Genomic DNA, 21,882 nt, shown 5'->3' on the forward strand with positions numbered 1-21,882 from the left:
GCTTTCGATCAGTGCAGCTCTGGCCATTGCGGGCCATTTAGAGAGTGAACCAGCAGATGGAAGACCTGTCTCTCTGCCTTTCCTTCTCTCTGTGTAACTCTGACTTTCAAATAAATAAATAAATCTTTAAAAAAAAAAAAAGTGAGGGGGGCAGAAGTCTTAGTCCTCATCCTATAGCTTTCAAGAGACATCTTTTCTAAAGGGCCTGAACAAGTTTGCCCCAGCACAGGGGGAATACTGGTGAACAGCAGCGTGACCTACAGACTCCAAAAATGAGAGAGAATTGGCATTCACAGAAATCCTCTCAAGTCAATTTAGAAAAGTGTATGTAAAAGAAATCTTAATAACAGAGGCTTAGTGGCCCTAGTTCCTGTTTTTGGAAAAAAAGCTTAAGCTATAACAAAATTAAAGTCTCAGAAATAACTGAAATCATACAAAAGTTACAACTTGTTCTTTGAGTAATTGGAACTTTGAGAAAAGCTTAAAAAAATAGTGGTGTGGCCGGCGCCGTGGCTCAACAGGCTAATCCTCCGCCTTGCGGCGCCGGCACACCGGGTTCTAGTCCCGGTTGGGGCACCGATCCTGTCCCGGTTGCCCTTCTTCCAGGCCAGCTCTCTGCTGTGGCTAGGGAGTGCAGTGGAGGATGGCCCAAGTCCTTGGGTCCTGCACCCCATGGGAGACCAGGAGAAGCACCTGGCTCCTGCCATCGGAACAGCGCGGTGCGCCGGCTGCAGCGCGCTACCGCGGCGGCCATTGGAGGGTGAACCAACGGCAAAAGGAAGACCTTTCTCTCTGTCTCTCTCTCTCACTGTCCACTCTGCCTGTCAAAAAAAAAAAAAAAAAAAACAGTGGTGATACCTATATCACTTATGAGGAGGTTGGCCACAAATATCAAAGTGTATGTTATAGTGTTTCAAAACAACAGCTATGATGGGTGTGCTCCCTCCTCCTGGCTTCCTCACAGTTGGGTAAAATTTTCAATTTTCACATCAGATGTGATATGGCATAAGGTGAGGTTCCAGCCAGAGCAACCAGCCTCATCACCCTGGCAGGCTCCAGGAATTCAGGAAGATGAAATCAAGCAAGCTTGTAACTTGAAAGCTGGAGGTGGTGTCAGGAAAGATCAGGATGGTTGTAACTGTCCACTTTTTTCAGGCTGAGAGGCAGAACCAAAAGTTCCACACGCAAACACCATGTGCCCTGGTACAGGGTTCACCTCAGGGACACTATGGGGACCTCCACATTTGCTGAAAACAAGCACACCTCCAACGTCCAGTCTCTCATCCCTGGAACATGGTACCATCCATTTCACTTGTGTTCCTGTGAGTGGCCTCCTGATGTAATTCAGACAAAGCATGAAGACTTAATGTGTGGGTAAGGCCCCAGAGACGGAGCCTTTGGCAACAACACTAGAGAATCTTTGAGAAACCCATACTTTTTGCATCTCCTTTTCTTTAATTTGGAAGAATAAAAATAGTATTTATCTCTCTCACAGAGAAAAATAAGAACAGATATTCTCACATGAGTTCCCACATATTCTTAAAATTTGAAGTTAACTCTTTAAAAGAACAGATTAATCATTCATCAAAAGAAGTACTAAGAATATAAAAATACAAACAAATCTTTAAAATCAGAAGGCACACTGAGGGGCTAGTGATGCTGGTATTCCATATGGGTGCTAGTTCAACACCCAGCTGCTCCATTTCCAATCCAGCTCCGTGCTAATGAACCTGGGAAATCAGCTGAATATGGCCGAAGTCCTTGGGCCCTGCACCCATATGCAGGGCTCTGGGCTCCTAGGTTTGGCCTGGCCCAGCCCTGGCCACTGTAGCCATTTGGGGAGTGAACCAGAAAATGGAAGACCTCTGTGTCTCCCACTTGCTCTCTCTTTGTAACTCTGCATTTGAAATAAATAAAAATAAATTACTAAAAAAAAAAAAAAAAAAAGGCACAATGAGTTGGAGGCAGATTGTCAGGAAACAGCCAGTGAGATAATCTAAGAGATCCTGGTTTTCAAGGTTCACTCTGAAGCACTTACTTGAGGTGGATGGCTCCTACATTCTGTGTCATTACGATGCATCAATTTAGAATTTCAGCCTTCAATAGCCAATGACTTTTTTGATATAGAAATCAGTACTCCCATTTACTGAATCAACAAGTATTTGAGTGTGTGCACAGCATACTTAGAGGGATTTAAAGAAGAACAGGGTTTTCAGGGTAATGGGTAGACAACAATTTAATAATAAAAATAGATAACTAAAGCTCAAAGATAAAGAATTCAACTTGCAATGGTTAGGGAAGGGAAGATGATTCCAGAGAGCAGAGACTGAGTGAGCCTTGCAGGAGAGATTGGAGACATTAAGATCTTTTATCTCTGCTCCATAATGTTCATCAAGGCACAGAGAAGGGATGGCATTTTTGTGCAAAGACAGAGCATGGAAGAGATGAACCAGCTGAACCACACATTGCATTTCATTCACATCAGCTTTTCTCCTAAGAGGTAAGCTACTATAATTAACGCACACTGAGCAATCCTCCCTGCTACAGCGAGAAAAACAATGCATTCACGCTCAGTGAGAGAGACACCTTCTACAATGCATATGCAAGGTGAAACATGTAAAGAATTAAAAAAAAAAAAAAAACCTTTGTTGTCAATGATGAAATGGCTATAATGACAAATATATTGGAATCTGATGATTCACTTGAACATAATATTCACTAACACAGAACTAATAACCCTGACATCTAATACCTGTTAGAAGGTGAACAGCCCCAGTCAGGTGCTCCCCTACCTGTCTCTGGGGCCAGGCGGCTTTGAGAATGGCTTCCGTCCTGTAGAGCACGAGGAGTTTGCTGTCCTCCTCTGTCAAGTGAAACGACTGCCCGAAGACGTGCAGCACCTGGATGCGGGGCCGCACCGGCCAGGTGTCGTCAGCACAGAAAGGGCGCAGCCACTCCAGCAGGTCCTCAGGTGAGACCAACTCCTCCCTGTAAGGCAAACCAAGGAAGAGTGTTCCCAAATTATTTCAAAAAACATAAGAAAGGGGAATTCTTCCAGACTCATTCTATGAGGCCAGCATTAGTTTGATACCAAAACCAGACAAGAACACAACAAAAAGAAAACTTCATTCCAGATGAATATATATCCAAAATTCTCCAGAAACTAGTATCAAATGGAATCCAATAGCAACGAAGAAGATTAGTCTCCAAGATCAAATGCTATTTAGCACAATGCTGCAAGAATGGTCCAAACACATCAACAGAATGAAGAACGAACACTTCATGGTCACCTCAGTAAGCACAGAAGACGTGGTAAAATTCAACACTGCTTCATGATAAAAACACTGAACAAAGCTGATATACAGGAAACACACCTGGACATAATAAAGGTATTGTATAACAAGCTAACAGCTAACCTTATAATCACTACGATCTGCAACAAGACAATGATGCTTTCACGGTTTTGATTCAACATAGTACTGCAAGTCCTAGCCAGAGCAATTAGGTAAGAAAAAGAAATAAAAAGAAAAAAGTCAAATCGTCATTGTATGCAGATGATATGATCTTATAAATAGAAAATCTCAAAGACTCCATAGGAAGCTGTCAGCATAAAAGAAGAAAAAAAAAACTCAGCAAAGTTACTGGATACAAAGTCAATATGCAAAAACCAGTAGCACTGTCCTATTTACAGCAGTAGCAAGTTTCTGAAAACCAAGAAATCAATCTCATTTCCAGTAGCTACAAAACAAAATATCTACTAGGAATAAGCTTAATTGGTGAGGTAAAAAGCTCTACAGTGAAAATTGTACACCATTGGTGAAAGGTGCTGAAGACAACACACACACACACACACACAAATGCAAAGACTTTCCAAGTACATGGACTGGAAGAACCAACATTGCTACAATGTCCATACTACCCAAAGCAAAATACAGACTGAATGTAATCCCCATCAAAATATATTGACACTTTTCACAAAATTCAACAAAAACATTACTAAAATTTGTATGCAACCATAAAGACCACAAATAGCCAAAGCAATTTTGAGCAAAAAGAAAAAGTAGGAGGCATTATACTACCTGGCTTAAGTCACACCATCTTTAGCCAACTTATCTTTGGTAAAGGTGCTAAGAACATACAATGGTAAAAGGACAGTGTTTTCCCTAAGTGGTGCTGGGGAAACTGGGTATTCACATGCAGAAGATAAAATTAGAGCCTTATTTTTCACCATGTACAAAACTCCACTTAAAATGGATTAAAGACCTAAATAAAAGACCTGAAACTTTAAACTACTGCAAGAAAACATAGGGGAAACACTTTAGGACATTGGATTATCTGGATTAGATCCCTACAACATCAGAAATAAAAGCAAAAAAAAAAAATAAAATAAAATAAATAAATAAAAATGGGATTTCATCAAACCAAAGAGTTTCTAAATAGCAAAGGAAATAATCAAGAGTGAAGAGGTAACCTACAGAATGGGAGAAAATATTCGGAAGCTACATTCTCACAAAGGACTTAATGAGAAGAATATAAAAGGATCTCATACAATTCAATATCAAAATACAAATTAATCCAATTTAAAAATGAGCAGTAGACTGAAACAGACATTTCTCAAAGGAATTCATACAAATGGCCAATAGGTACAAGAAAAAATGTTCAACATCAGGAAACATCAGGGTAACACAAGGCAAAGCCATAATGAAATATCACTTCACTCCAGTTAGATCAGCTATTACCAAAAAGACAAAAGATAATAAACATTGGCAAGGATACAGAGATATGAGAACTCTTGCACTGTTGGTACAAATACAAAACAGCCATTAAGGAAAACTTTATGGAGGTTTCTCAAAAAGCTAAAAATAGAAATAGAATTGCCATGAAATCAGAAATCCCACTCTAGGCACATATATCCTAAGAAAATGAAATCACAGTATTGAAGAGACATCTGCACTTCAATGTTCATTGCAGCACTATTCTCCATAGCCAGGAAATAATAACAATCTATGTGTCCATCTACTTATGAATGAATAAATAAAATGCAGTATATAGATGTAATGCAATACTACTCAGTCATTAAATGATGAAATCTTGTTATCTGCTACAGCATAAATGGAACTGGAGGTCATTATGCTAAGTGAAGCAAAACAGAAAGTCAAGTATCCAATGATCTCACTCATATCCAGAGTCTAAAAAAAAGGTAATCTCAGAGAAATTAAGGATATAATAGGTGGTTACCACAATCTTTGGAGGGAATAGGATAGGGAGCTGTGAGAAAAGTTTGACCAATGGGTACCAAGTTACAGCTAGATAGGAGTAAGAAGTTCCGGGATTTTATTGCATAGTAGGGTGACAATAGATAATATTACCATACTGTACATTTATCTGTTAAAAAAATCAACAGAAGATGTGGGATGTTTTCACCATAAAGAAATGTAATATGTTTGAGAAGACAGACATATTTATCCTGGTTGTTCACATGTACCCAAAGAATCACACAGTGCCACATAGACATGTATCATTAAACACACACACACACACAATGAATGGAAACACCTTAGGCTTTTTACCCCCTTCCCAAAATTGAGTATGTTCACTGACTTAAATACTTGGATTTTGGGGGGCCAGCGCTGTGGCACAGTGGGTTAACGCCCTTGCCTGAAGCACCGGCATCCCATATGGGCGCCAGTTCTAGTCCCGGCTGCTCTACTTCCTATCCAGCTCTCTGCTATGGCCTGGGAAAGCAGTAAAAGATGGCCCAAGACCTTGGGCCCCCGCACCCACTTGGGAGACTGGAAGAAGCTTCTGGCTTCTGGCTTCAGATTGGCTCAGCTCCAGTCTGTCTCCTGGAATTAGTGAAACCAAGATAAAGAATAAAAAACTTCTAGCACAGTATATGGCACAGAGAAACAGTAACCCTCATTTGTCATAAACACAATCATTGTTATCAATGTCATCAAACACTAAGTCTGTGCTGAATACAGAGATACAAAATTATGTGGTCTCTGTCTTCAAAGAATTAATAATACAACGAGACAGAAAAACTTCAAAAGTGACCATTATACAAGTTACTAATATAACAGAAATTTGAACAATCATCTTGGAGGAAGAGTAAATAGAATCAGGGAAGGTTCCACAGAGGTGGCAGCAGGAACAGAAAAGATTATCAGAATGTTGAAAATGGCAAGCTGGGAAAATATCATCCAGACAAGGAATATCAAGAAAACATAAAAACACAGAGCACTCAGGAAGAGCTTAAAGCGCAAATGTGTGGGTGGTAAACTAGAGGAGGGGGCTACAGCAGGACCGGCTTTCTCCCCTAGGTGACCAAGAGACCGAGAACAAGGCTAAAAAACGGTGCCGCTGACATCTCTGCAAGCTTACACTCCACAGAGGTCGGGCCCAGATTCAGTTTCCAGTCCCTGACAGCACTACTTTGACCAAGAAGTCACTAACAGTTCTGAACCGCAGGACCCTTTTTTTTTGTAAAATGTAGATGGATAACAACACCTTCCTCATGGAGTTGAGAAGCCAACAGAATCATAAAATAAATGTAAAGCATATAATTCAGTGTGCAGCACATAACTATTTAGATGAATGACAACTAGCATCTTTGAGGAGCTTTTGTATCGAACCGGGAAGGACAAAGGACTTCCTGGGCAGTGGAACAGCAAAACCTTGTTAGTGGCAAAAGACATGCCCAGGCTGGGGCAGACTAAGGGCTTTTAAGAGGGGGTTGGAAGTTATCCAACTGTAATTCAGGGGAAAGAAGTCTGCAGTGTGTTTCTGGCTCTGACGCCAGGCCAGTTTCACATAACATAAAACTGATTTTTGACAATTCCCACCCAAGTGCCAAGGGGGAGGTAGAACGGCAGGAAGCTGAAGTCCTGAACACCAGCTGGAAGCTGCAATACTGACCCAAAAGCTGAATATGGTGACCAAGAATGAAAACACTAGCCAACTTCTGAAGCCTTACTGGGTACCATGAATTGTATCATTTCTTCATAATGATACTGTTATCTCCAATTTGTAGATGTGGAAACAATCATAGAGAAGTTTAAAAATGTGTCCACGGTGACACATTAAGCAGTGAAGCCAATATTTGAACTTGGGCTACTTGAGTGTCCTGTCTCTACAATGTTACTGACTCAAATTGGGACACCTTCAAGAACACTGTGACAACAAATTAAAATTATTCAGATAATGGGAAGACACAGAATGATTATTAAAATATTTTTCAAGTTAGTAAATTGAGTTAGACTCCTTTAACATTAGAACTCACTGTGCTGCTAATAATATTTGACATTTTGGAGGAATATGCTTTAATTCCTAACTGATAGTTCAAATACATAATAAAATTAGGAGAAAGCATTCCTCCAACAGAAGTGCTGTGTTCCGGAAGCATCATGTCCTCGATGAGCTTCACCGGGTATCCATCCGACGACACAGCAAGGAAAGGCAGCGCTTCCAAAACAGGTGTCAAGGACACTGACACAGCTCTATCTCCTGAAGTTTTTACCTGGCAAATAGTTTACATTTTGAATCCAACCTGAATTTTAAAATCTGTAGTCACTCTCATGGTTCACCACACACACACACACACACACCTGTGATAAAAGGTTAAGGAACACTAAATCCAAAGAGAAGATGTATGTAGATATTTATTATTTTTATCCTTACAATGTTTGTGTGGATTGGAAATTTTCTGAGATAATTCATGGGTAAAAAATAACAATTATGATTTTTTATAATGTAAAAAAAATCAGAATGGGAAGAGAGAAAGTTATTATACCTCTAAAATCTTTTACAAAGGCAAGGTAAAAATTTAATAAACCTAGGACTCAAAATGAGAACATTATTTCAAAATATACACATTATAAAAAATTGTACAAATGAGATAATCCTAAGAAGGCTGAATAGGGAAAAGACATGCTGCTTTGACCAGGTGAAAATAGCAGGAAAGCAGAAGAAGTGCTCTCCCAGGGGCAGCTGGAAAGAAGCTTGCAGTGGGAAGGCTACAGGAGGGACGAGGGACACTGTGAGGGAGTAGTGTGGAAGACGCGGATGTGCAGCAGTGAGCAGGAACACCACACATGACCCCCACAGCTGCAGGCTGCAAGACATACCAGCATCTGAGACCAAGGGGAGAGCAGGCTGCAGCAATCCATGCCACTGGCAATAGTGATGAGGGAGAGCCTAGAGGACCACCCTGCCTGCAGCCCTGGTGGGGAGCAGGGTACCGAAATAATCCAGCAAAGAAAAGCACATTTCCTTCTCCTCATCACCCTACAAGGGCACTTGGCAACCAAGGGGGCAGAAGACACCATTTTGACTCCAGTAGAGGCTGCACTGGCTCCTATGTGTGCGTGTCACCAGCAGATTTTACCAGTGGGAAAAATCCTCATTTCCCACTGACTTTGAGTCTAGCAGGGAGATTGACAGGAGGCTGGGCATCCACGTAAGAATGTGAGGTGTCCCCATCCTCCCAGCATAACACAGGTTCCAGGGCTCATACTGTGATGGCGGAGCACCCACAGGCAGCTGGCTCGCTCTGTGGATGGGGCAGGCTCACAGGGCACATGGGTTCCTCTGTACCCCACGACTGTACAAGTCTTGCATGCCGTGACTGAGAATTCTGTGAATGTATGATGTAGAGTAGGGTACAGCAAATCCTCTGGGCAATCTCTGTGTCTGGCAACAGAGGCTCAGAGCTCCCTGACAGTCTGGGGTGGGTGACTGCAGCGGGATCCATGCTCACAACGAGGACTACACAGATCCTTTGTATGGTTCATGCACCAGCATGCATAAAGGCTGTACCCACTATGAGCTAACCCCCGTCATTGATCACCTTGGAAGAAAGGAGGTGAGGGTGTGATTATATGCATAATAATATGCATGATCATAACCTCTCCCCTGCTGAAGAAAGAGGAGATCTGCCAAGCTCAGCTTCGGTGTCACTCTGGATGCTCACCCCTTCTGGAGCACTGACCAGAGTTCCCTAGCTCCACTGAGCATACGCCACTGAGTAGTCACTGAAACAGCAGATACTCCACCAAGACACAGAGTTCAAAGATAAAACTCATCAGTGTAAAAATAATAAGTATTTCCACAAATGCCTAAAAATAAATACAGAAGTATAAGGAACAAGGACAAGGAAGACAATATGACTCCCCCAAAGGAACAGAACAACAGACGAAGAGATCGATGAACTGTCAGACAAGGAATTCAAAAGAATGATCATAGAATTACTCAGAAGCAATGCGAAGCAAATACATGAATTAAAAAAAAAAAAAATTCAGGGGGCTGGCACTGTAGCAATGCCAGCATCCCATATAGGTGCTGGTTCAAGTTTCAGCTGCTCCACTTCCAATCCAGCTCTCTGCTATGGCCTGGGAAAGCAGTGGAAGATGGCCCAAGTCCTTGGGCCCCTGCACCTGCATGGGAGACCTGGAAGAATCTCCTGGCTCCTGCCTTTGAATCAGCTCAGCTCCAGCCATTGTGGCCATCTGGGGAGTGAACCAACGGATGGAAGACCAACCTCTTTCTCTCTCTCTCTCTCTGCCTCTGCCTCTCTGTAACTCTGCCTTTCAAATAAATAAATCTTTTTTATTTTTAAAAATTTTTTTTGACAGGCAGAGTGGACAGTGAGAAAGAGAGACAGAGAGAAAGGTCTTCCTTTGCCGTTGGTTCACCCCCCAGTGGCCACTGTGGCTGGCGCGCTGCGGCCGGCACACCGCGCTGATCCGAAGCTAGGAGCCAGGTGCTTCCCCTGGTCTCCCATGTGGGTGCAGGGCCCAAGGACTTGGGCCATCCTCCACTGCCTTCCCGGGCCATAGCAGAGAGCTGGCCTGGAAGAGGGGCAACCGGGACAGAATCCGGCGCCCTGATCAGGACTAGAACCCTGTGTGCCGGCTCCACAGGTGGAGGATTAGCCTATTGAGCTGTGGTGCCAGCCATAAATAAATCTTTTTAAAAAAAAATCCATACATGACATGGATGAAAAATTTTCCCAAGAGACTGAGATTTTTGAAGAGATAACAAATTGAAATACTAGAAATGAAGAACTCAATATGTCAAATAAAAAATATAGTGGAAAGCTTTAACAACAGACTTGGTGAGGCAGAAGAGAGAATATCCGAGCTACAAGACAAATCTTTGGAAATATCCCAGTCAGACAAAAAATAAATAAATAAATAAAAGAATAAGAAATTAGAAAAATTAAAAATAGTGTTGGAGATTTTATGGGATACTGTCAAACGATCCAACATACGGATCTTAGGAATTCCTGAAGGTGTTGAAAGAGAGAATGATTAGAAGGATTATTCCGTGAAATAATTACAGAAAACATCTCTAATTTAGATAAAGAAGGGGACATGCAAGTTCACAAGGCACACAGAGCTCGTTATAGACATGATCAGAAAAGATCTTCATCACAACACATTGTAGTCAAATGTTCCACAGTAAAACATAAAGAAAAGATTGTAAAATGTATATGAGAGAAACACCAGATTACTTTCAGAAGATCTCCAATTACACTGACAGCTGATTTCTCATCAACAACCCTATAGGATAGAACAGAATGGAGAAAAATAATCCAATTCTTGAAAAGAAAAAAACTGTTAAACCAGAATACTGCATTCTGCAAAGCTCTTATTTATGAATGAAAGTGAAATAAAGATCTTCCATAACAAGCAAAAATTCAAAGAATTTCTCATCATTTGTCCAGCCATACAAATGAGGTTTAAGGATGTGCTACACACAGAAACACAGATAGTCATCATTACAAAAGAATGTGAAGGCAGAAAATCTCCTAATAAAAGTATAATGGAAATCCAAAGTAAACGACAGGAATACTTAGGGAAAAATGACAGGGCCAAATCATTACTTATCAATACTAACCTTAAATGTAAATGGCCCAAATTCTCCAATCAGAAGTTAGAGATGGAATGAAAGGATTAAAAAACAAGACCCATTTATTTACTGCCTACAAGAAACACAACACATGAACAACGATACTTGCAGACTGAAAGTAAAAGGATGGAAAAAGATATTCCATGTTAATGGAAAGCAACAATGAATGAGTGGGTACCAGCACTGAGGTACAGTAGGCTAAGCCTCCACCTGTGGTGCCAGCATCCCACTCAGGCACCAGTTTGTGTCCCATCTATTCCTCTTCCAATCCAGCTCTCTGCTTGTTGCCTGGGAAAGTAGCAGAAGATAGCCCAAGTGCTTGGGAGACCCTGAACGAAGCTCCTGACTCCTAGCTTCAGATTAGCCCAGTTCTAGCCATTGTGGCCATTTGGGAAGTAAACTAGTGGATGGAAGACCTTTCTCTCTGTCTCTGCCTCTATCTGTAACTCTGTCTCTCAAATAAATAAATAAAATCTTAAAAAAAAAGAGCATGTGTAGTCATCCTAATATCAGACATAATAGACTTAAACAAAAATACTGTTAAAAGAGAAAAGAAGAGTATTATGTAATGATTAAGAGATCAATTCAACAGGAAGATGTGACTTAATAATGTATATGCACCCAATGCCAGAGCACCTGGCTATTTAAAACAAATTTTCAGTGAAACGAAGAGCTGGTTTTCTGAAAAAATTGATATACACCATTGGCCTAGCTAACCAGAAAAAAAAGAGGGAGAAGAACCAAATTCAAAAAATCAGAGATGGAAAAGGAGACATAACAATGTATACCACAAAAATAAATATAATCATCAGGAATTACTACAAACAGCTATATGCCAACAAACAGGAAAGTCTAGAAGAAATGGAGATTCCTGGACATATACAATCTTATCAAAATAGAGTAATGAAGACACAGAAAAGCTAAACAGATCAATAACCAGGATTAAATCAGTAATAAAAATTTTCCCAACAGAGAAAAGCCCAGGGCCAGATGGCTTCACTAGTGAATTTTACCAGATATTTAAGGAACTAATTCCAATTCTTTTCAATCTATTCAAAACAACTGAAGGGAGGGAACACTCCCAAACTCCTTTTATGAGGCTATATCACCTTAATTCCAAAACCAGAAAAAGATAGAACAAAGAAAGAGAATTATAGACCTATATCACTGATGAACAATAATGCAAAAATTCTCAACAAAATACTAGCTAATCAAATCCAACAACACATCAGAAAGATCATTCATCAGGATCAAGTGGATGTATCTTTGGTATGCAGGAATGGTCCCACATACACAAATCAATAAATGTGACACATCACACTAACAAAGTGAATAGAAACCATATGATTATCTCAATAAATGCAGAGAAAGCATTTGATAAAATACAACATCCATTCATAATAAAAACCTTGGGTATAGAAGGAACTTTCCTCAACACAATCAAGGCAATGTAAAACAAACCCACAGCCAGCATTACATTGAATGAGGAAAAGTTGGAAGCATTCCCACCAAGATCCAGAACCAGACAAGGATGCTCAATCTCACCATTGTTATTCAGTACAGCAGTCGATGTTTTAGACAAAGCCAATAGGCAAGAAAAAGTTATCAAAGGCATACAAAGTAAAAGAGGAAGTGAAATTACCCCTGTTTCCAAAGACATGATTCTATATTTGGGGAACCAAAAGACTCCACTAAAAAACTGCTAAAACTCAGAAAAGAGTTTGGTAAAATGGCAGGATTGTCCTTGTATCAACTGACAATGCCATGGCTGAGAAAGAATTTCTAAGATCAATCAAATTCACAATAGCTACAAAAAAATTAAATACCCTAGAATAAATTTAACTAAGGATGTCAAAGATCTCTATGATGAAAATTATAAAAATTAAAGAAAGAAATAGAAAACATAAAAAAGGAAAAATATTCCATGTTCATGGATTGGAAGAATTAATATCATTAAAATGTCCATACTTCCTAAAGCAATTTACAGATTCAGTGTGATACCAATCAAAGTATCAAAGTCATTCTTCTAAGCATCACAATACCAGATTTCAAGATGCTACAGGGCAGTTATAATCAAAACAGTCTGATACTGGAACAACAGATGGATAGACCAATGGAACAGAATAGAAACACCAGAAATCAGTCCAAACATCTACAACCAACTTATATTTGACCAAGGAGCTAAAACCAATCCCTGAAGCAAGGACAGTCTCTTCAATAAATGGTGCTGAGAAAATTGAATCTCTGCTTGTAAAAGTATGAAACAAGATCTCTACCTTACACTTTATACAAAAATCAATTTAAAATAGGTCAAATACTTAAATCTACAATCTGATGCCATGAAATTATTAGAGAACATTGGGAAAACTCTGCAAGACACTGGCATAGGCAAAAACTTCTTTGATAATACCCCAGAAACACAGGCAATAAAAGCAAAAATAGACAAGTGGGTTACATCAAACTAAGAAGCTTCTATACTGCAATGGAAATTCAGCAAGGTCAAGAGGAAACTAACAGGATGGGAAAAAATATTTGAAAACTATGAAACTAATAAAAGATTAATATCCAGGATCTATCAAGAGTTCAAGAAATTGAACAACAACACAACATGCAATCCAGTTAAGAAATAGGCAAGGACTTGAACAACTATTTTTCAAAAGAGGAAATTCAAAGTGACAACAGACACATGAACAAATACTCAGGATCACTAGCCATCAGAGAAATGCAAATCAAAACCACAATGAGGTTTCACTGCACCCCCCATTAGAATGGCTCTTGGGGCCAGTGCTATAGCATAGCAGGTAAAGTGCCATCTGCAGTGCCGGCAACCCATATGGGTGCTGGTTCAAGTCCTGGCTGCTCCACTTCCGATCTAGCTCTCTGCTATGGCCTGGGAAAGCAGTAGAAGATGGCCCAAGTTCTTGGGCCCCTGTACCCATGTGGGAGACCTGGAAGAAGCTCCTGGTTCCTGGCAGTAGATCAGCACAGCTCCAGCCATTGCGGCCAATTGGAGAGTGAACTAGCGGGTGGAAGACTCTCTCTCTCTCTCTCTCTCTCTCTCTGCCTTTCCTTCTCTCTCTGTGTAACTCTGACTTTCAGATGAATAAATAAGTCTTAAAAAAAAAAAAAAGAATGGCTCTCATACAGAAACCAACATACAATACATACTGGTGAGGATGTGGGGGAAAAGGCACCCTAATCCACAGTTGGAGGGAATGTCAACTAGTACAGCCATTATGGAAGACAGAATGGAATTCCTCAGAAATATGAAAATAGTTCTACCATATGATCCAGGCACCTCACTCCTGGGAATTTGCCTAAACAAAATGCAATCATCATATAAAAGAGTTACTGATACTCCCATGTTTACTGTAGCTCAATTCACAATAGCTAAGATATGGAATCAACCCAGATGCCCATTAACCAATGATTGGATAAAGAAAATGTGATAGATATACACTATGGAATACTATTCAGCCATAAACAAAAATGAAATCCTGTCTTTTGGAACAAAGTGGATGTAACTGGAAACCACTATACTTAGTGAAATCAGCCAGTTCCAAAAGACAAGCACCATATGTTTTCACCGATCTGTGATAACTAATAGAGTACCAAAAAACATGCAATATGTATGAAAAATACGACTTTGGAGATTCAATGATTGTGTACAATCCTTGTCTATACTGTTGGGGAATAGTTTTTTTTTTTTTTTCTCTTCTTACTCTTCATTGGATTCTTTGCTTATTGTAAAGTTAATCTTATGAATATAAAGTAAACTGAAAGTAGATCATTGTAGAAATTAGAGAAAAAAAAATGGGAAGGGAAAAAGGGGGAGAGTGAGAGTGTGGGCAGGAGAAAGGGTATGATAGGAAGTATCACAATGTTCCTAAATCTGTATATATGAAATACATGGAATGTGTTCACATTAAGAAAAATAAAAAATTATACAAATGCTTAATAAAAGTTATAAAATAGATCAAAAGAAGAAATCTCCATTGTTTCACTACAGACACATAGGCAATGGTGTCCCCTTTTTCTCAGCAACGGAAAATGGGGAGTATTATACTGACCAGGGTAATTAAGTAAAGTTAACTAATAGAGGAAACCCCCATACCCACATAATCGGATTTAGCCAAATTAGCACTAGTAACAGAAAAGAACAGCAGCAGCGACAGTGCCACAAAACCTGCGAGTGAAGTGACTGGCCTGAGATTTACTCTGCGGTTGGCACAGTGCTCACCTGATGTCCCTGTTATGCAGGGGTAAATGAGAGGACATTAAGAAAAGCATAAAGCAATGGAATGGAGACGACAACACACAAAGGCCATTACTGAATCAAAAGCAAAATGACAGATTTTGGAAATATAAATAAGCTAAGTCTTGCTAAAAGAGGTTTTTGTTTTTGTTTTTTTTTAATTTATTTGACAGAGTTAGTGAGAGAGAGACAGAGAGAAAGGTCTTCCTTCTGTTGGTTCACCCCCAAAACGGCTGCTATGGCCGGCGCTGCGCTGATCTGAAGCCAGGAGCCAGGTGCTTCTCCTGTTCTCCCATGCGGGTGCAGGGCCCAAGGACTTGGGCCATCCTCCACTGCACTCCCGGGCCACAGCAGAGAGTTGGACTGGTAGAGGAGCAACCAGGACTAGAACCCAGCACCCATATGGGATGCCAGTGCCACAGGCGGAAGATTAACCAAGTGAGCCACAGTGCCAGCCCTAAAAGAGTTTTCAGGCTGGCACCGCAGCTCACTAGGCTAATCCTCCGCCTGCGGCACCGGCACACCGGGTTCTAGTCCCGGTCGGGGCGCTGGATTCTGTCCCGGTTGCTCCTCTTCCAGTCCAGCTCTCTGCTATGGCCTAGGAAGGAAGTGGAGGATGGCCCAAGTGCTTGGGCCCTGCACCCGCATGGGAGACCAGGAGGAAGCACCTAGCTCCTGGCTTCGGATCGGTGCAGCACGCCGGCCATGGTGGCCATTTGGGGGGTGAACCAACGGAAAAGGAAGACCCTTCTGTCTCTCTCTCACTGTCTAACTCTGCCTGTCAAAAAAAAAAATAGAGTTTTCAAATTCAACATGGTATATATAAATATCAAGATAATCCAATCTTAAATTTTAAAAGTGAAGCACATTAAAAGAAACAGCTTGAAAAGCTGTTTAAAAGCACATTAAAAGAAAAAGCTTGAAAAGCATTTTATAAACCACGAGGCCCTAACCAAAATAAACTCATTGTCATTTATGTGAGAGTGGAAAGACTGCATTGAAACAAGAAAATTTCAGACCTCTGAGGTCTCTTATTAAATATAAATGTCAGAATGCTTGAGAGGAAGAGGGTACCTTGTCCAATCTTCTTTACTAAAGGTAAACTAGTGATCAGAATTTGGGTTGGCTTGAATAGTGTATGTCGATGTTTTGAATTGAGACATTTCCCCCACATTTCACATACACAGAATTAGGAATTTCCAGCTCCTGTTTTAAACATTGGATGAAATGGACACAGTGGCAACAACAGGTTGGGCCAAGGCATCATCTCCCTGCTTTAAAGGAGGCCAGGGGAGCTTACTAGGTTGGGCTCCACCACTGCCTTTCTCCTGTGAAGCCTAGTGCATGCAGTTCATTTCCCTAACTGGCCTCACAACAGGAGGAGTCTGTGAGCTGTGATCTCCATGATGCCAGAGAAGGAAGGGAGAGACCGATGGAGGGCCAAGCAAATGCAAGTGGGCCAACAGTGAGGAACACAAACACTCATGCTCCATACTCCATGTAGGCCCGCTGTTTTAATGCACTGATTCACACATTAGGCCCACTTTCCTATCACAATAATGCTAGGTGGGGTGATATTTCCCAAGAGATCGTGTTCTATTTATCAGCTCCCAGGAAACAAGTGGGACAACTGGCAAGGAGTAACAGAACTGTAGATAAATGAACACAAATTGTATTAGCGGCACTGCAGTAACACAGAAAAGTGTGACTTAAAAATAATCATAATCAAGTTATATTAATATAAAAATCCTTGAAGAGGCAATAATTTTGGTGTGCACACAAATCCAACCTCATTTTGATAAGTACCAATCACCTGTCTATGGCTGCTTTGAAACATATACTATAACCAAAGCTTGGCCCCTGTCCTGGTGCTAAATCAAAATAATGAACACAAGGTGTCAGGGTAAACAGATAGTTTTATCTATCAATAGATGAGGGGGTAGCAGACTTCGAGTCTCAATACTAACCTTGCTGTTGTACAGCAGAAATGGCTGTTGGATAGTTACAATGACCTGATGTCATCCATGAAACACTGCCATGGTGGAGTCGCTCCACCATCCTGGTTTGTGACTGTGGCTTTCAGGAGAGCTCAATATTACAGAACATAATGCTTGCGTGCCATGGATGCTAAGAGAACATCAGATAATATATGCAGCCTCACACAGCAGGAAGAACAGAAGAAATCTGATTCAATTTGTACTAGTAGGATATTCTTCCTCCCTCTCTCCCTCCTTCGTTCATTCCTGGTCTTTTCTGTGCTTTAAAAATAACATAAAATTCTTAAGTAATTCCAAAACGTTCAATGTACCTGAGTTGTCTGACACTGTCCAAAATATACAAAGCTTTAGAACAGCTGGCATTGACACTGTAGTTGAGAAACAATTTAAACAAACAAAGCTCCCAATAGTTTTGAAGGGAATCTCTTCTTTTTTTGAATATTGCAGAGAGGCGCTCTTCACTAATTGTCTGTTCTCTAGTGGATTTAATTCCATATGCTCTTTGTAGAATCACTAAACACAGGTTCACACTGGTGAGTCATTTCATTAGGACATTTTTTTTTCAAGGAATATGAAAGCAGGTAGCAGGAAGAGAAGGCAAGGGCAGAACAGAAGCAGGTGGACGAGACCAGAAAGCTGAGCACTGTAATGATGTAAGACTATGCCATTCTAAGTTCAGTCCAAGGAGCTGATTAGAACTGCAGAATGTCAGGCCCCACCCAGATGCACTCAATCAATGTCTGCTCTAGTAAGATCCCCAGGAAACTCCTATGCACAGTACAGTGTGAGAAGCACCACCTTACGCTCCATGGCTGGCCCTTATCACAGTGTGCCCTTACTGGGTGACCACGGACAAGTCACAGAACCTCTTTGAGCTTCATTTCTTAAGCTGTAAGATGCAGATGATAATTGGCTTAACAGGCTAATCCTCCGCCTTGCGGCGCTGGCACACGGGGTTCTAGTCCCGGTTGGGGCGCCGGATTCTATCCAGGTTGCCCCTCTTCCAGGCCAGCTCTCTGCTGTGGCCCCGGAGTGCAGTGGAGGATGGCTCAAGTGCTTGGGCCCTGCACCCGCATGGGAGACCAGGAAAAGCACCTGGCTCCTGGCTTCGGATCGGCACAATGCGCCAGCTGCAGCGGCCATTGGAGGGTGAACCAACGGCAAAAAGGAAGACCTTTCTCTCTGTCTCTCTCTCTCACTATCCACTCTGCCTGTCAAAAATAAATAAATAAATAAATAAATAAATAAAATTATTTTCATCATGAAGTGAGTTACTGAATAGAACTGTCCACAGCTGTGGCATAGACCAAGAGGTATTCTTTAGGTGTTTTTGTTGTTTTATTAAATATGTGATAGTGTGATTTTCTTAATTCTAGGCTTAACAGATAAATTATTTTAGAACACTAGTATGTTAGCTATTGAATTTACAACAACCTTAATTTTGTTTTTTAACAAAATTTTCATTATTTATTTTCACTGTACCTGGCAGACACAGAGAGATCTTCCGTGCACAGGTTCACTTTACAAACGCCTGCAACAGTCTAGCCCTCAGCAGCCACAGCTGGGCCAACGTGAAGCCAGGAAGCCAGGAGCCTAGAATTTAACCTCCTGAACCAAACAACTTGACCAACCCTAGTTTTCGCAAGTACACTAATAAACTAACTCCTAAAACAAGCCAGAAATTTATTCTATTTTATATTATTGATTATATTTTATGATTTCTTATATGAGGTTACACACATAAATAAATAATGGGAGAACGCATACTTAGACATTGCATAATTATCTTGTCCTATCTTTTAAAAAGATTTTATTTATTTATTTATTTTCATTTTATTTGAAAATCAGAGAATGACAGTGAGAGTTAGAGTGACTGTGAGAAACAGAGGGACCTTCCATCCGCGGTTCACTCCCCAAATGCCCACAACAGTCAGGGTTGGGCGGAGCCAAAGCTCCTGGAACTCCACCTGGGTCTCACGCATAACAGTCAGGGACCCACCTACCTCATCCACTACTTACTGCCTCCCAGAGTGTGCATCAGCAAAAGGCTGAGTAAGAAGCAGAGGAGTAGGTGGCCCAGGTGGCAATTTAATCACTGCCAAATGCCCATCCTCATCCTGTCTTCAGCTGTACATGTTACATAAGATTTTTACATAATTTCATACTCTTAGAGAACCGAAAGCCAAAGTCTATAGGCAAGAACGTCATTAAAAAGTTGTCCTTGTGGAGGGAAGAGCTCTCCACTGGTGAGCTGTCTGAGTGTTCACATTATGTGTAGCTCAATATCAGCACAGACAAAAGGAGAAGGAAAAAGAGCTTGCTGGGTGAGGTAGGAGCTGACATTACAAAGTAAATGATATCTGGACCAATATAAAAAGTGAAAAGACGACATGCTGACAATGATACAAATAAACCATCTAAAAATTAGCTACAAAACCAAATACGTGGTGGTGGTCATTACCACACACATTCCACTTCTTACTTGATATGCAGTCTCCCTGCCAGGAATACTGCGGGATGGATACTGTGAGATGGTGTAAACGTCCCTTCAGAGAATGTCAATGCACCTGTGCCTGTGCGAGCTGATCACCTGTCTGAGCAGAGGTTACGCACCATGGAAACAGATGCTGCGCAGTATTAAGGTGTTACGTGACTGGGACTGAGAAGGCTGCGTGTGGTCAACAAGAGGGACACTGAAGACCTGGCATAGACTCCTAGGGGTTAGGCAGCTGGGTCAGGCCAAGTAATGTATGAGCTGAGAGCATTATTTCCAAAGAGCTAGAATCTCCACATCAGATGCAAGACCTTCCTTGAAACTAGCTGGAAAACAAACAAGCTCCACAGTAGATCTTACCAGGCACTTTATTGGGAAGGAAAATCCAACCTGAGAGCACCAGGTTTAACTGCATAGATTAAAAAACTACTTGCTGGGAATAAAAGTTAGGACTTTGTCTTCTTTTTATTTTTTTAAACAAAGAAAAAAATAAATGCTCACTTAAGTTTTTTGGTTGTCTTTGTTATATTGTGTCTCTAGAATAAAAAATAGAAACATACTTTTCCCTATTTCTTAGTCTTTCTCTTCAAAGTTTAAAACCACAGTCTGTATTCAACAGAACCATGTTGTATTGTTAGATTATTTTGGTAGAAAACCACAGATGAAAGAAACACTGTTTTTAATCTTTTTGAGATGCGGCCAGTGGGAAAACCAAGGGGTCCCGGGACAGGGGCCAATGGCAGGACCAGTTAAATCATCCAGTCAGCCTTGCCTGCAGGAGTCTGCCCTGTGGCTAGCAGCTTCCTGGGGAGCTGCAAGATGGGAACTGACAGGCCAGGTTTGGAATGGCAGCAGCCATACGCACCCTCCAGGAGGAGCCCAAGGATTTCCCAGGCAGTCACTCTGCCTGCCATGCTCTCTGCCATACCTGCAGTGCTCAGCTGGTTCCCTCCTTTCTAGCACACCTGAACAAAAATTCTCTCTAACAATGGTATAAGAGATGCATATCTTTCAAGGGTTATAAAGTATGGACATTTCTAGAGTATATAAAGCCTGTAACACTCTGAGCCCTCACATACAGCATATTGAACTTATAGCTTTTCAAGGCAAGCAAGGTTGAACTCAAGGTTTCTCCTAGAACTTATGGGGCTAGCACCAAGCAGGGAAAATTGTCTCCAGAGGTAAAGCCACTCCTTAGCTATACAGAAAGACCTCAGTTCTTCTTCTGCAAACAAGTGTTGTTTAATCTTGGAATCCTCATAAATATGGATATTAATGGCAATCTAAGGGGTTGGCATTGTGGTGCAGTGGGGTAAGCCATCATGTACAACAAGCAATAACATAGCAGAGTGCTGGTTTGAGTACAATCTGCTCGTCTTCCTATCCAGCTCCATGCTAATGCATCTGGGAAAGCAGCAGATGACAGCCCAAGTGCATGGGCCCCTGCCACCATGTGGGAGACCTCAACAGAGTTCTGGGTTACTGGCTGGCCTGGCCAGAGCCTGGGCTGGTGTGGCCATTTGGGGAGTAAACCAGTGGATGGAGGATCTTTCTGTTTCTGTCTCTCCCCAATGCTCTCTCTGTCACTCTGCCTTTAGAATGAATGAATGAATGAATGAATGAATCTCTCTTTTTTTGTTTGTTTTTAAAATAATCTAGACCCCAAGGAAAGCCTTTAGATGAAGACACTGCTTTCATCTTACCCGTTGTCCACACTGGCATGGACTGCAGCAACAACACCTTCCAGAACTTGGAGAGGGTCCCTGGGCCCACCAAGGTCAGCACTGCCACCACTGGGGGAAAAATATGAGAAAAACGAATTCAAAGGAGGAGCATTTGGGCCTCAAAACCATGCATGACATTTATACCCTACAATGAAGCCAGTGGCTTCTGGCACAGTGCACTGTCTGTTCATGGTCATTTGTGTTCTAAGACATCCATCTACAAATGTACCAAGCCTTGTACTAGGAGTTAAGGTATGAAAATGAAACATTCTCTGCTCTAATATTTGCCTGCTTTCCTATCAAGACAATCCAAAATCTACTTGGATTCTGTCATTCAAAAATTGTTCACTGAAAGCTAAAGATATGAACTATTTTAAACACTGAATATATAAAAATGATCAAAATAATTTATTTATTACAACAAACAGTATTTACTCACTAGGTACCAGGCACTGCCAAGTGTTTTACAATTCTGCCATTTAATAATCCCCGCAGCTCATA

At 41.1% G+C, this 21,882-nt stretch overlaps 1 protein-coding gene across 1 annotated transcript in view; it reads right to left on the bottom strand.

The window, feature by feature from the left end:
• The window catches only part of NBAS (NBAS subunit of NRZ tethering complex), a 427,776-nt gene that overhangs the window by 55,753 nt on the left and 350,141 nt on the right, over positions 1-21,882 (bottom strand). The window contains exons 47-48 of the mRNA XM_062208974.1: positions 21,361-21,450; positions 2,793-2,988 (exon numbers count right to left, since the gene is read on the bottom strand). Coding sequence (XP_062064958.1) covers positions 2,793-2,988; positions 21,361-21,450 — 286 coding nt within the window. The remainder of the gene's footprint in view (positions 1-2,792; positions 2,989-21,360; positions 21,451-21,882) is intronic.

The sequence above is a fragment of the Lepus europaeus genome, chromosome 13 (assembly GCF_033115175.1).
Source record: "Lepus europaeus isolate LE1 chromosome 13, mLepTim1.pri, whole genome shotgun sequence".
Classification (NCBI taxonomy): Eukaryota; Metazoa; Chordata; class Mammalia; order Lagomorpha; family Leporidae; genus Lepus; species Lepus europaeus.